The sequence below is a fragment of the Neltuma alba genome, unplaced genomic scaffold (genome assembly GCF_004799145.2).
Source record: "Neltuma alba isolate B1F8T4 unplaced genomic scaffold, ASM479914v2 tig00001507_pilon, whole genome shotgun sequence".
Classification (NCBI taxonomy): Eukaryota; Viridiplantae; Streptophyta; class Magnoliopsida; order Fabales; family Fabaceae; genus Neltuma; species Neltuma alba.
This window is the reverse complement of record NW_021632487.1, coordinates 27,177-43,053: the sequence shown is the minus strand read 5'-3', so window position 1 is coordinate 43,053 and position 15,877 is coordinate 27,177. Positions and strand designations below refer to the sequence as shown.

The 15,877-nt window shown below is 31.9% G+C and overlaps 1 protein-coding gene and 1 pseudogene across 1 annotated transcript; both read left to right on the top strand.

Annotated features, from left to right (window-relative positions):
* Positions 1 to 10,036: 10,036 nt before the first annotated feature.
* On the top strand, positions 10,037 to 11,153 carry LOC114757913 (receptor-like protein 7; annotated as a pseudogene).
* A 1,074-nt stretch (positions 11,154 to 12,227) lies between these two features.
* LOC114757897 (receptor-like protein 2) lies at positions 12,228 to 14,842 on the top strand. The gene is made up of 3 exons (XM_028946937.1): positions 12,228 to 12,508; positions 12,653 to 12,976; positions 14,772 to 14,842. The coding sequence occupies exons 1-3, from the start codon at positions 12,415 to 12,417 to the stop codon at positions 14,840 to 14,842; spliced, it is 489 nt and encodes a 162-aa protein (XP_028802770.1). The 5' UTR covers positions 12,228 to 12,414.
* The last annotated feature ends 1,035 nt before the right edge of the window (positions 14,843 to 15,877 follow it).

Sequence of the window (15,877 nt, the reverse complement as noted above, 5' to 3'; positions counted from 1 at the left end):
TTGAGAACAAAACGAGACAGGGATTCTGAGAGAATGGGAATCGAAGTATGTCCACCATCAATACAATATCACTTATTTAAAATCTTAGTGGTAGACAATTTTTACATACTTTTATAAATTCTCTTTAATTAAAAAGCATGCATGGACCTATCAAGCTTCGAATTCTAACTCACATAATTTTTTTTATCAGGAAAATACAGTGGGCTAAACATTTGAAATGGCAAAGTGTGGATATAAACTGAAGTCGTATAAGGAAAGATAACAAAATATGTTAGGATTTCAAATACTTAAAAACATAGGAATATGGAAAAGAAAGAAATATATGTAGGACTTAAGATGTGAATAAAACTTGAGGTCTAACTAAAGCCCAAAAAAATAGCTCTACGTCCGTTTGTTTAATATAAATCTAGTTAATTAATTTAAAAATTATTAAAAAGTTACCAATTACTTTATAATATTTATATTTATTATTTTTATTCAAATTAATTTGCCTCATTTGTAGATTAATATATAATCTAATGATTTATATTTTAAAAAGATTTTGTAACATGTAATATAATTAAATAATATAATAATTTTTTTAATCTTTCTAAATTAATAATACAGAGATAGCAGTAATATTGTGGCCGCTTTTTCTACCATGTTGACAAATTGTCTCCCACGTTAGAAAATATTCTACGAGTCCCACTTGGTCAATGTCCTATGTTATTAGTCAATTAATTTAAGGAAAAATTTCGATTAAAGACGGCAGTTGAGAATTTATTTCAAACAACCCCAAAATATTATGAAATGTCACTGTAGGACCAAAGGACCAAACTGAAATTAAAATTAAGAATAAGATTATAATAATACCCTTCATTTTTATTTTTTCAAAAAATAAATATTAATGATCACCGAAGTTCCAGCCACCGGAGGTCAGAGGTCCGGCCACTGAGCGCCTCTGCCGGAGGATGGGCTTTCTTTGGTGGCCGCTACTGTAGCTCCAGTGGCTGGAAGATTTGTTTTAAAATAAGGTGGCTAAGGGAAAGACTGATGCAAATAAAAATATATATAACAAAACAAACGTAAGTGTTCAAGTGTAAGTGAACAAATAAAATTCAACAATTTACAAGTGAAATTCAACAAGTTACAACAAAAATTTGACAATTTACAAATAACATAATGGAATTTACAACCCAAATGCAAGTGTTTAAGTGTAAATGAGTAGATGAAATTTGAAGATTTATACAACAAAAGTTTATGGATTTACAACCCAAATTTGATGATTCACAAGAAACAACAGGGAAGCCACAACCCAAAATGTAAATATTTGAATGTGAATAAACAAGTTAAATTTAGCGATTTACAATAACAATTAAGATATTTACAACCCAAATTCAATAATTTATAAGAAACATGAATACTTGCATTTGAAGTTGTGAATTTTCTTATTAGTTTTGTAATGTTTATGTTTCTTATGAATAACTGAATTTAGATTGTAAATAGTTGAATTTTATTTGTTCATTTACACTCAAACACTTACATTTTGGATTGTAAATTTTTTGTGTTTCTTGTGAAAAGCCGAATTTTGTAGTGTAATTTATATTATAAAATAGGTCTTGTATTTAGAACTGGAATAGTACTTTAGATGTTACTTTTGATCCAATTTTTGAATTGAAGGCCCACTTTAACTTGAACCAGCTTGATATTATCTTAGAGTCTGTTTGGAATCACATTCATAAGTACTTATAAATATATTTTACGTAAATTAAAACAAAACTCTTTTTACATATTTTTCTAATTCGGTAAATCATAATTAAGAAAACTACTTATAAAACATTCTAAACGAGTTTTTAAACTACTTTCTCACGTGCATTAGAATTATTTTTTAAATGAGAACTTCTTACAATCAATATAAATATTTTGAGAAAAAATTATAAATTTAAGAGATAAAATATATTAGAGTATTATATTTAAAATCAAATCTAACCATTCAACTAGCTCTCATATTAAGCACCATAGGTTGTATTTGATATATTCTAAATTTTTCTAAGTTTTCCATTTCATAGGGCAAAATGAACGGACGGACGAATGATTCAACATGGTATTGTTTTTACATACATTGTACAAACAATATTAAAAAAAAATTAATACACTATTAATAAATTGTACTCCCCTTGGTCTATAATATAAGTTGTTTATAGAAGCATAATTTGGTCCAAATATAAGTGACTTGAGAGTATTTGATACTTATTTATTAATTTTGTCATTGCAATTAATACTTAAATGTAATTCTTTGGATTTTTCTCTTTCCTTTGCAACCTAATTTAATATGGTTAAAGTTACAAAAAATTTAAATTTGGAACAAATTTAATGAGTCAACTACACATTCCTCTGGTCCTATTTATAACATAAAAAGAAAATATTTTTTATGGTTCTATTTATAAATCACTTTATTAAATTTTTAACATAAATATACTTGTTCCTTATTTATTATAGTATATATATAGATATTTTTTAAAAGATATATATATTAAATAGAGATAAAATTAAAAGGTTATTATATTTTAATAAAAAATTAATACAATTTAAGATTTTTTTAATCTGTATAAAAAGATACTGTAAATACTTTATAAAAAGAAATAAACAAGAGTGGGGGAGTTTTTTTTTTCGTTTTTTTCGTTTTTTTTTTTTGGCCATCGAGTTAACTACACATGTTTGAGATGATGTGTGTGTATGCATGTATGCGTATATATGAATGGGTATATTGATGATCATTTCATGAAAGTTGGCGGGGCTCTAACGTTCATTTCGCTTGTTGGCAAGACCAAGTCATTTTAGTCATGCTTTTGAATTGGTCCAAGTCAACGATAGAACCAGCACAGTGCATGGGAAGCCCCTGAAGACAAGTCAAGCTGTTCATAAATGCCGAGGAGACTTTTGCCCCTAAAAATTCATATCTCTCTGAACAATTAATATCCACCCAACTGGCTGTTCACGTGCCCTACACACTCCCATGCAAGGAAAAAAAAAAAACCGGACCGGACAGGCCGGTTTCGACCGGAAAACCGGTGAACCGGTCTCCAGTCCGGTCCGGATGAGCTGCTTGACTGGGGAACCATCAAACCGGGAAAAAACCGGTCCAGCCGGTAATAACCGGAATGAACAGGTATTTCCTGGTTGGTCGATTAGCCTTTTTATTTTTTGCCTGTCAGCACCCCCAAAACACTGTCGTTTTATTTATTAAAAAAAATTTTCTCTTCTTCGGTTCCTCCTTTCCTTTTCGCTCGCGACTGTCTCCCATTCGGCCATTTTCCCTCCTTTGAAGACTGAACCTGGCGGCAGCTCACGCGACTCCCTCCCTCAAACCAAAATCAATCCCTACTCCCTAGCGTTGCCGACGGCACTACAGTCTTCGGCAGAGGTCGTTGTTCGGCAGAGCTCCAAAATCGCAGTCATAGCTAGTCTGATCTCCCTCAACGTCCTCGCAGTCTATAGCAGATCTGAAACCGAAAATCACAGCTCTCCACCTCACAAAGTCGCTATTGCATCACTAGTCTGGCGGTTTGAGCTTACAAGTCTCCCTCAACGTGACCACGTCCCACTTGGCCTTCAGCATTCGCAGTTTGGCAGTTCGCAGAAGCTGAATCCAGAGTCACAGGTCTCCCTCAAATCCCACTCGGCCACTCAGCATTGTCCCTTCGGTGCATTAAGTTGTGGGTAAGCTCAAAACTTTTCCCTTTCAGCTAGATTGTGTTTTTAGGATTAAAGAGATGTCTTTGTTTTGTTGCTTCTTTCTCTTCGGCTGTCCAAAGATTTGGGCAGGGAGGAGATGAAAATTATATTTTGATTTCTGATGAATACTTGAAGTAGGAGAGGAAAGTAGATGAATTTGTTGAAATAATATAGATTATTGGATTAAATTGATTCTGGACGATACAAAGTATGAACAGCTTAAACTGATAAACTTAAATTGATTTTGTTTCCTTTGGAGATTGGATTAAATTGATTCTAGATAGATAAAGTATGTTTCACATGTCTAAAGTATTGATTGGTGATGTTCTGGTCAGGAAAAAAGGATTGATTAATAATCAATAGGATATTTTTTGATTTGAAGATTTAGGACATATAATTATGTACAGATGCATAAGTATGAGGTAAATAAATTCATGTTTGTAACTTGAAGCATTGATTGACATATCGGTATATGGTAGATAAATTGATACTGGATTAAATTGATTTTGTATGGATTTTGTTTCCTTTCCAAGAGGTAGCAGTGATGGATATTTCAAATAATCAAAGTTTTGGAAATGATAATATCACTCCTCATACTGAATCTTCGACTCCCAATACTGAAACTTCCACTCCTTCTGCACCCACTTCTTCATTACGTGCAAAGACTAATCCTGCATGGGTACATGTTGCTTATAAAAAGAAGGGACACAAAATGTATACACATGCCTTTTTTGTGGTAATAGTTATAGAGGTGGTGGGATAAATAGAATGAAGTAACACCTTGCTAGTATCACTGGTCAAATATCTTCTTGTAAAAAAGTTTCGCATGATGTACGTCATAGAATGACAGAATCTTTGAAAGAGTGTTCAAAGAAAAAAGCTATTGAAAATATAGAAGAAGAAATTGAAGAAATTGACATTGATTCTCCAATTATCATGAGTAGTGCAAAAAAAAAAAAAAGCTACAGGGAGTATGGACAATTATTTTGCTCCTCGCACAACTTCTGATTCCCAGCCAAGTATTAAAAGTGCATTAGCAACAAAAGAAGCAAAACACAATGCGAAAATGTTGATTGCTGAATGGGCCATTGTGAACTATATTCCATGTAAAGCATTTGATTGCCCGTTATTTCAAAAAGCTGTAGATGGTATTGCTTCAATTGACCCTGGGTTTAAAGCCCCTAGTGCTTATGATTTCAAAACCAATTTGCTGAGTGATTGGAGAAAAGAATGTCAATTACTTATTGATGGCCATCGAGCTAAATGGAAAAACAACGGTTGCACACTCATGGCTGATGGATGGACTGATGTCAGGCAACGTACTTTGATAAATTTCTTAGTGTATTCTACTCACAGTATGGTATCTGTGAAGTCTGTTGATGCATCAGATTTAGTCAAAGATGCTAAAACTTTGTTTACGCTATTCTGTGAAGTTATTGAGTGGATTGGTCCTAAGAATATTGTTCATGTAGTAACTAACAATACAGTCAACTATATAGCATGTGGCAAGTTGATTAAGGAAAAGTATAAAAGTATTTATTGGTCACCTTGTGCTGCTCATTGTTTAAATCTTATATTGAAAGACTTTTCCAGCATGCCTCATGTGTCAGACCTCGCATCAAAGACATCAAAGGTGACTACTATCTTTGCATATAATCATATGGTTTTCTTATCATAGTTGAGGAAAAGACCAAGTTAGAAAGAAATTGTGCGTCCTGGTGCCACAAGATTTGCTACAACATTTATTACATTGCATAGCATATATATGCACAAAAATGACTTGCAGGCTCTAGTGGTTGATAAGCACTTTGTGGACCATAGATTATCGAAGACTGAAGCAAGAAAAATTTTTAGTGCAATCATTTTAGATAATCGGTTTCAGAATGATTGTTATCAAGTTGTGAAGATTGTATCTCCTCTCATCAAATTATTGAGAATTGTGGACTCAGATGAGAAACCTTCATTACCTTATGTTTATGAAGGAATGCGAAGGGCAAAAATGGCAATTAAGGAGATGTTTAAGAAGAATAAGGAACTGTATAAGCCTTACACAACAATCATTCAAACTTGATGGGATAGACATCTGAAGACCAATCTTCATGCGGCATCGTATTTGTTGAATCCTACAATTACATATGGTCCAGACTGTCCTAACAAGTCAAAATTGATGATGGCTTTGATTGATGTTGTGGAGTCTTACTCAGATGAGGATATTGATGGCTTCCTGGTAATGAAACAAGCGACTACTTATTGCGAAGGGAAGGAATCTTTTAGTAGACCCTCATGTTAAAAAGCTACACAAAAACTAGACCCTTGTAAGTATTATATTCAATTATTCATGGTTATTCACTAATTTTATATAATATTGGATACTAAATGTATTTTATTATGTAGATGAATGGTGGACATATTATGGTTGTTCAGTTCCAGAATTGCAACGTGTTGCAATGCACATTCTTAGTCAAACTTCTGCTTCTTCTGGTTGTGAGAGGAATTGGAGCTTATTTGAAAGAATTCATACGAAAAGAAGAAACGGATTGGAACATCAAAGGCAGAATGATTTGGTTTTCACCAATTATAATCTGCGACTGAAGCATAGGTAATCTTGAAAACGGTGAATACCTTTAGTTTTTTATTTTAATTGATTTATATTTATTTGAAATTTTATTTTTCATTAAAGGATTACATTGAAGAAGAGCAAAAGTTATGATCCAATTGCCTATGAAAACATTGATATGGTGGATTTTTGGGTCGTTGAAGAAGATCCCACTCCAGAATTTGATGATAGAGATGTGGCTTCATTTGAAAGCATCCTTAACAATGAGGGCATTGCTAATTCAACAACTCTTGAGAAGGCTAATGAAGGTTTATAACTTTATATATATAATTAAGACTTTATTTCTATACAAATATATAATTTTTTGTATGATTGTTAATATTGATCATTGTTTTACATAGGTGATGAAGATATGGACATTGCTGACCCTCCACCGTTACAAGATGATGTTGTTGCTCCTGCTTTTCCTCGTCCAGCTGTTGACATCTTAGTCCATGCCAATGATCTTAGTGATGATTTTGATTTTCCATAGTGAAGATATGCATTTCAATAATATTTGCTTGGTACTATTAAACATCAAACCAACTTTTGTAGCTTCTCATCTTTTTTTTAGTGATTATTATTTATAAATTTTGTTTCATTTTAGTATTATGAATTAAATTATATTATTTTAATATGACCGGTCTGACCCCAGTTTAACCTCAGTTCGACCAGTAACCCTTGACCCACTGTCTCGACCGGCTTAATGCCCGGTTTGGTTTTTTGTTCCTTGCTCCCATGTCTAATGTAAGTTACCTATAATAAATTGTCATACATCAACAAAATGCCCTAAACTGACAAATTTTTATTTTTATGGTTATTAAAGTTTTTTCATATTTACAAATTATTCTCATGTATTCTTTATTTTTCTATTTTTAATGAGAATTAAATAAAAATAAAATTAAAAATAAGTATTAAATATATTACAAGTAACTTTTATTTACAATTAAAATTTTATCTCATGAGTCACTTACATTTAAGACCAAAATGATACTATGTATATGTATCCACACGAAAATACATCCATATACATATATTTATTTTTCCACATAAATTATAAGTTTGAGCATAAAGGAATTAACAAAATATATATATCACTGTGATTCTAAATGTAAGTCACTTGTAGAAAAAAAAAATTAGTTATAAATTTAAATTATTTGTAGTGTATTTAATGCTTGCTTTCCAATTTTACTTTATTTAATTCTTATTGAAAAGAGAAATAAAAAAAAGATATGAGAATAATTTGTACATGTAGAGAGAAAGAGAGATAAAAAAACTTTAATAACAATCAAATTGAAAAATTTTGTCAATTTAATGCATTTCTTGACATGCAAAAATGAGTTGTAACTTATAAGTGACTTATAATAAGGACCGAGATGGTACTTCCTTCTATACTTTTTATAAAATTCAAAATTTTGAATTTATATCATATTCTCAATGGAGATAGTAGAGGAGTTTCCCTCCCCAAGGAAATTGTGCTCTGGTTAATTTATATGCCCTTTTGTTGTCCTGCTTTTATTGCCACAAGAATAAAAAAGGGTCAGGGATCGAGTTATTAGTCATGAATGTGTAAATGAAATGTGTGTTTATATTAATAGTAGCTCATTTTGACTCCTTGTATAATACCACATTCAGTCTTTAATATAAGAGCTAGTTGATTAATTTGAGTAGATTAAGAAAATTTGTTAAACTAGTTATTTGTAAAAAATATACTCCTTCAATCCTTAATATAGGAACCAATTCTATAGTTGATTTTGGTCTTAAATATAAGACCAATTGATTTTGGTCCTAAATATAAGACCAATTTCTCATATTTATCAATTTTCTCTAAATTACCCCTATGGATACTCCCTCAACCATAATCAAATAGAAGAGGGAGAGGGAGTATTAAGAAAGATGATTATGGTGTTTTAGGAAAAATATGTCACTTTTCTTATAATTAACTAACTTACCTAACTTCCTTAATCTAATCAAATTAGTTAAATGGGTCTTATATTAAGAATCGGGGGAGTATGTTGTTTTTCTTCAAATACTATTACTAATCATGTGCATTAACTAGAACTATTATTTGATAGAACATTTAATATGTACAACTATTATAAGGACTAATTTAAAAATAAATAAATAAATATGAGAGATATATCTATGACCAAATTAAAGGTTAACATATGCAACTATTACAATGACTACTTTAAAAAGATAAATGTGAGATATATCTATGACCAAATTAAAAATTAAACTAATTGTTATATTAAGGATTGAAGCTAGTATAATGATCATGCCATTCATTTTTAGGTGGCCGATTCTTCATTTTGATGCTACTTCTTGCCCATTTTTCATACCACTAAATATAATCATATAAATTAATTAGTTCAATATGTTCAAGCAATTATTTAAAATATTCATACAAATTAACATTGTTATTGCTATTCCTACTCCTCCTACTACTATTACGTTGTCGTTGCTTGCTGCTACCACACACATAATTTTGAGTTATACATTTATGCCCCTTAATTAAAATTCATTTTTATATTATATAATCCTCTTAGACTTTAAATTATATGTAGATAAACTCCTTAAATTTAAAATTATTTCCAGATTAAGTAATAAACAAAACGTAACTAGACAGTAAATGAGTTACCTATACAGGTCATGTAGTTTCTTGTAAAGTTTTTTTTTTGTTACAAGTGGCGGGATCGACCCCGTACACACACACCCCGCACACACGCACGCATACCACTCAGCCAAACGGCTGGTGGTAGGTTTCTTTTAAAGTTTTAAAGGTTGGGACTTGGAAAAGTTATTTACAATGATACAAAACTTAGATGATTTTTATTTAAAGGTTAATATAATTTTTGGTCCTTTAAATTTGAACTTATTTTGATTTTAGTCATTCAAATTTCAAATACATGGTTTTAGTTTCTAGGATATAGTTTGTCTTAAAATATTAGTCCCTAAAGACATAATGATATAAAAACCTACCAAAGTATTATAAATAGCATTAAAGTAGTTATATAACTCACTAAATAACACCTAACTAGATTTTGTGTGACTAATAAAGGATTAAAAAAAGAGAACAAGTCATCAAAACAAAGTTGTTTAGCCCCATTTTTATCCCCACTGTTTGTTTGAGGAATTGTTCATTACACTGCATTTTGAAAACCCATCTCTCTTCATATAATCGTAATTTGCATTGCATTTTGAGGAACTTTCTTTTTATTATCAGTAAAAAATCTAGTAATGTGCCATCAAGTGAGTCCACACCATCGTTTTAACACCGTTTATGATGATTCAACAAATTTTAATATCGTTACACCTCTAAGGTATAACGTTTTAAGACAAACTAATTTTCACTAAAAATCATAAGTTTGAAATTTAAGAAATCAAAACCAAAATATGTCTGAATTTATATTAACTCTTTATTTCTGAGAAACAAGACTTTTGAAATATTAATACTACCTCTGATCCTAATTATAAACGAGATTTTATAATTAGGATATTATACTACCATATTCCAACAACTGTTCATAATATTAAATGATGTTGCATATGGCCTTAGTGTTCCTCTTGGACAGCTGCTGGTAAAAGTCCTTTAGTTGCGTGTTCCCTGCGCTGCCTTCGAGAGAGGGACCCTTATGTGACTCGCTCTATAAATAAAAACATGATTTGTTAGCTAGCTACCAAACACATCTTTCACTCGTTGCCTTCCAAGTTTCAACTTTTGTTATGGCCTTTTCAATTCTACTCTGTTTCGTTTTTCTTCTCCCTTCCCTTTCTTCTTCCTCTAATCCATTGTGTAATCATCTTGATCACTCTGCACTTCTCCAATTCAAGGATCAATTCACAGCCTCATTTTTGTCAAGAACAAGATCGTGGGGGAATAGTTCAAATTGCTGCTTGTGGGATGGGGTCACATGTGGCCTTGATCTTAGTTTAGGTTTTCTTCTTGGTCAACTCACTTCAAATAGCACACTCTTTCAACTTGTTTATCTTCAGACACTCAACTTGGCTTACAATGATTTTGAAGGGTCTTTGGTACCATCTCAATTCGGTGACCTTCCTAATCTCACTCATCTAAATTTGAGCTCTTCTTTTTCCGCTGGTGAAATTCCTCCCAGAATCACACAATTTTCTAAATTAGTCTCTCTTGCTTTGTCTGTTACTTGGGGGAATTTGAGACTAGAACAATCCACATGGGAACAACTCATTTTAAAACATGACTGATTTAAGAGAACTTGTCTTAGATTATGTGAACATGTCTTCTGTTACGCCAAGCTCCTTCTATTTGTTTGTGAATTCATCATCCCCTTTGGTTTCCCTCAAACTTAAAAATACTAAGTTGCAAGGAAACATCACAAGTGACATTTTTCGTTTACAAAATCTTCAATGGCTGGATTTGTCACCAAATAAAAATCTTAAAGGTCAACTTCCAAGGTCCAATTGGAGCTCGCCTCTCTCATCTCTGGATCTCAACCTCACATCTTTCTCAGGAGGAATATTTGATTCCATAGGTGATTTGAGGCATCTTAATAATTTGAATCTAGAAAGTTGTGGACTTGAAGGACCAATTCCTCTGGGTTTGAGGAATCTCACTCATCTAACTCATTTGAACCTTGGCTTAAACAAATTGAGTGGTGAGATTCAATTCCTTTCAAATCTAAAGCTTCTCTCTTCCTTAATCCTTAGTAATAATGATTTTAGTGGACAAATCCCATCATCACTTTCAAGTCTGAAACATCTCATTGTCTTAGATTTTTCAGAAAATAATTTTATGGTGAAATCACAAATGTGTTTAGAGAGCTTAGCAACTTGGAGAGTTTATCAATTTCTAGAAACAACATAGGAGGACAGCTTCCATATTTGTCTAATCTATCTCAACTCTCTTCTTTTGATTGTAGCTTTAACAAATTAGTTGGTCCAATTCCAAATGAAATTTGCAAACTGTCTAAGTTGGTTGAGCTGGAATTGTCTCATAACTGTTCAGTGGAACAATTCCTTATGGGTGTTATTCTTCACCATCTTTGAAAAGTTTGCATCTTAATGACAACCATCTTACTGGGTCCATTAGCCAATTTTCAAGTTACTCATTGATGGAGTTTGATCTTTCCAACAACAGGTTGGAAGGAAATTTTCCATAGTCAATTTTTGGCCTCACAAGTCTTTCTTTCTTGAGTCTATCCTCAAATAATTTGAGTGGACTAGTTGATTTTTACCAATTTTCAAAGTTCCAAAATCTAGGGACCCTTGATCTTTCAAACAATAAATTTCTTTCACTGATGAGTGGCTTTAACGAAAATGCTGATCTACCATTGACATATCTTCAAACTTTAAATTTATCTTCTTTAAACATCAATAACTTCCCCCAGTTTTTAGTGAAGCTTCCCAATTTGATGATTTTATCTCTTTCAAACAACAAGATTCAAGGGACAATTCCCAAATGGTTCAATGATTTGGGAAGTGATTCTTTGGTTTATTTGGATCTCTCTCACAATCTTTTGACTTCAGTTGAGCATCTTTCAATGAGAAATATCCAAATTCTTGATCTTGGTTTCAACAAGTTACAAGGAAATCTACCAATTCCACCATTGGGTATTCTCTCCTTTTCAGTTTCCAACAACAAAATAAGTGGGCAAATTTCATCATTGATTTGCAATGCAAGCTCACTTATGATACTCAACTTGTCTCACAACAATTTGTCAGGCCCTATTCCATAGTGCCTTGTGGCCGTCCTATCCATTTCTGATCTAGACCTGCGAAACGATGGCCTTACGGGAACTATTCCTAACAATTTTTCAAAGAACAATATGCTGCAAACTTTGAATCTCAATAACAACAAACTTGAGGGACCACTCCCTAGATCCTTGGCTTATTGTGATCAACTTCAAATTTTGGATGTGGGAGAGAACTAGATTGAGGACACGTTTCCCAATTAGCTTGAAGGTCTACCAGAGTTACAGGTACTTGTTTTGAGAGATAATAAGCTGCATGGAACTATTACTAGTTCCAACACCAAGCATCCCTTTTGGAAGTTAAGGATTTTTTACATTTCCAGCAGCCATTTTAGTGGGTCTTTGCCAGCAGCATACATCAAAGAATTTAAAGGAATGGTGAAGGTAGACACTGTTGAAACAGCATCTCTGTACATGGAAAGTAGAAATGATCTCTTATATCAGTATTCAGTGAAGATCAATATGAAAGGTGATGCCATGGAGCTTGAAAAGATCTTGAAAATATTAACTACTCTTGACTTGTCAAGTAATAAATTTGATGGAGAGATTCCAAAAGTGATTGGAGAGTTATATTCACTGAAAGGACTGAATTTCTCCCACAATGGAATCACAGGTTCTATTCCTCAATCAATGGGGAATTTGACAAATCTTGAATGGTTAGATTTATCATGGAACAAGCTTGTGGGTGAGATTCCTCCAACATTGACGAATCTCAACTTTTTGGCTATTTTGAACCTTTCACGAAACCAGCTTGAGGGAATCATACCAAGAGGTAAGCAATTTGACACATTCTTAGAAGATTCATATGAGGGAAATTCAAGATTGTGTGGAGTTCCATTGACAAAAAGTTGCAGCAAGGATGAAGGAAAACTACCACAGCCATCTTCATCAACATTCTTTGAGTTTGGTTGGAAACCAGTAGGCATTAGATATGGATGTATGATGATATTTGGAATTTTCATGGGATATCTTGTATTCTTAATTAAAAAACCTCAGTGGCTAGTTAGAACTTTTGGAGGTCAAATTAAGAAACAAAGAAAAAATGCCAGAAATAGAGTTCATGCAAATCGAGGAAGAACGAATTAGCTGAAGAATTTGGTTTTGTATGATATTATAATTTCTGTGCATTTGTCAGTTTTTTTTTCCTTTTTCCCCTTTTGTTTGGCATATCCTATCATGTTCCTCACGTATTTCGGCAATAATGAGTGTAATATTTTCTTTTTTCTAATTTGATGTGCTCTTATTCTATTTGAGTAATTAAATTTTTAGTGATTTGCCATCATCATCTATATTGTATCAATTGTTTTTCATTTTCATCATGTCCTTTTCCCTTCTTTTCTTTTGAAAATTCTAACACATGAAAAGAAAAAAAAATCACCCATTCTTTATGAAATTAAATTTAAAATTTACCCACAAGCGTGTTTTTTTTGTGTGTGTAATAATTTAATAACGAGCTGTCTTAGTAGAAGCATCACCCATCATGGTTAAATGAGGTCATGTGTTTGAACTTAGCATTAACATGCTTACATTTATACACACATGTTTAATTGTATAAAATTAAAAAGATAGGTTAATATGGTTGATATACTTTTGGTGTTTAGTCATTTTAGTCCTTTTTCTTAAAAAAAATAATTTTTATAACCCTTCAAATTAGATATCAATACCTCTTGGTCCTTGTGCTTAACCTCCCTCTATATAGAGAGAATAGGATCATGCAATGCAATCATTTAGGACTTATTTAGTACTACCTCCGGTCCTAATTATAAGAGCTAGTTGACTAATCTGAGAAGATTAAAGAAATAAGTTAAGTTAATTGTTTGTAATGAATATGTGTTGTTTTTCTTAAAATATTCTTGGTAATCAAGTGTATTAGCTAGAGCTATCATTATTAGAAAGATTTTCTTGGGAAAAAAATGTATAAATATGAGACAAAAAGTAGATTGGGGTCTTATATTTAGGACTAAAATAAAAATTAAATGAAATCTTATACTAAGGATTGGAGGTAATATAATGAAATTTTGGGAGGGGGGGGGGAGGAGTAAGAACATGAATGGAAATCAAAATTGGAATAGAATCTACATAATCCCAAAAAATAGCGATGCAGAGCTGAATCAAACGCATCATGCAATTCTAGAGTGCCATGGTAGATTCAAGTATTTAGGAGAGGCTGCCACATATATGCATATAAAGCATTTTAAGGTTTTTTTTTTTTTTGAAGTACTACAACACAGAAGTTCAATCCCTAATTTCACTCCTTCAATTTTTCAAATTCAAAATTCCATTGCCTTATCATCACTCATAATATTAACTAATATAAACTTCCTTCCAAGCGACAAACACTTACATCACCAAGATACATCCTTATCTGTGACGGACTTAGATTCTCTCCACTTCTTCTCCCATCCTCTTTCCCTCCACTACTCTCTTTGGCCCTTTACAACCATTGGATCAAAACTTCAATGGTCTAGATTTAATATTTTACAACATTTTATAAAAATAAATATAATTATAAAAATAGATAAATAAATTTAAACTATTAAAATCTAATTTGAACAGCTCATATCTACAGATTATTATTACATAGCAAATTTTTTTCAACTTTTTTTTATTACAGTTATTAACTGTTTAGACCAGATTTTAACAGTTTAAATTTATTTATTTATTTTTAATAATATTATTTTTATAAGATGTCAAATTTGAATCATTGGAATTTTGGATCCAATGGTGTGAAGGGAAAAAGAGGGTAGTGGAGAGGAAGAAGATGGGAGAAGAAGTGGAGAGAATCCAAATCCGTCTGGGATAGGCTTTGTTCGCTTTTTTTTTCCCCAAAGAGAAATGAATCTATACACCCATCATACACAACCCATAATTTAACAACACGGGTTACACAATTCACAACCTTCTAGAGAGGGGTGGGGTGTCACGTGAGCTATAAATTCTTCGCGATAAGCTTAGTTTACTAACATGACTTATGTAACTCAACACCAAACAAAGTGTGTATATAAAATATATATATATATATATATACACACACACACATGTACACACACATATATATGAATATACACATGGCATTTATTCTATTGCTTACAATGCAGATTAAAAAGAAATGCATTTAGCATATTATAAATGTAATAGCATGTGTGTTAGTAGCCCTCAATACATGAGAACCAGTTTCGGCACTTATTAAGTTATTGTAATTATGAACACCATGATACTTATTTAAATGCAGTTTTAATGATCTAAATTTAAACTTCTTAACTGATAATTTTTTAATAAAAATAAAAAGTATTTTTATAAAACTTACAATTAAGATATTACATTTATTTTGGATCATGTATTTCGGGAAAAAGACAGGAAAAATGACATTTGAATTTCATAATACCCAAATGGTTTGTTGAATTTGAGAAATCCCAATTTTGTCTCAAGAGACAAAATTGGGATTATCATATTAAAAAAAAAGACCAAATTGCCCTTCATTTTATTGATTGTTTTTAAAATATCAAAGCCCTTACTAGCCGGCTGGTCGGTTGCTGGAGCTCCTACTGCAGCAGTCACCAGACCTCTGGCGACCGGTTGACAATTGGTCACCGCAGCTCCGGCTATTGGAAACAATTTTTTAAAAAATTTTTTACTACTTCAGTACAACGGTTAACAACTTTTGTAAGCTTATTAACAACTTCAGTATAGCAGTTAACAATAGGTTTTCTGGGAAATTCAACAAGTTTCGGTAACCTGAAACAATCTTTTTGAAAATTTTTACAACTTCAGTATAACGGTTAACAACTTTTGTAACGCTATTAACAATTTCAGTATAGCAGTTAACAACATATTTTCT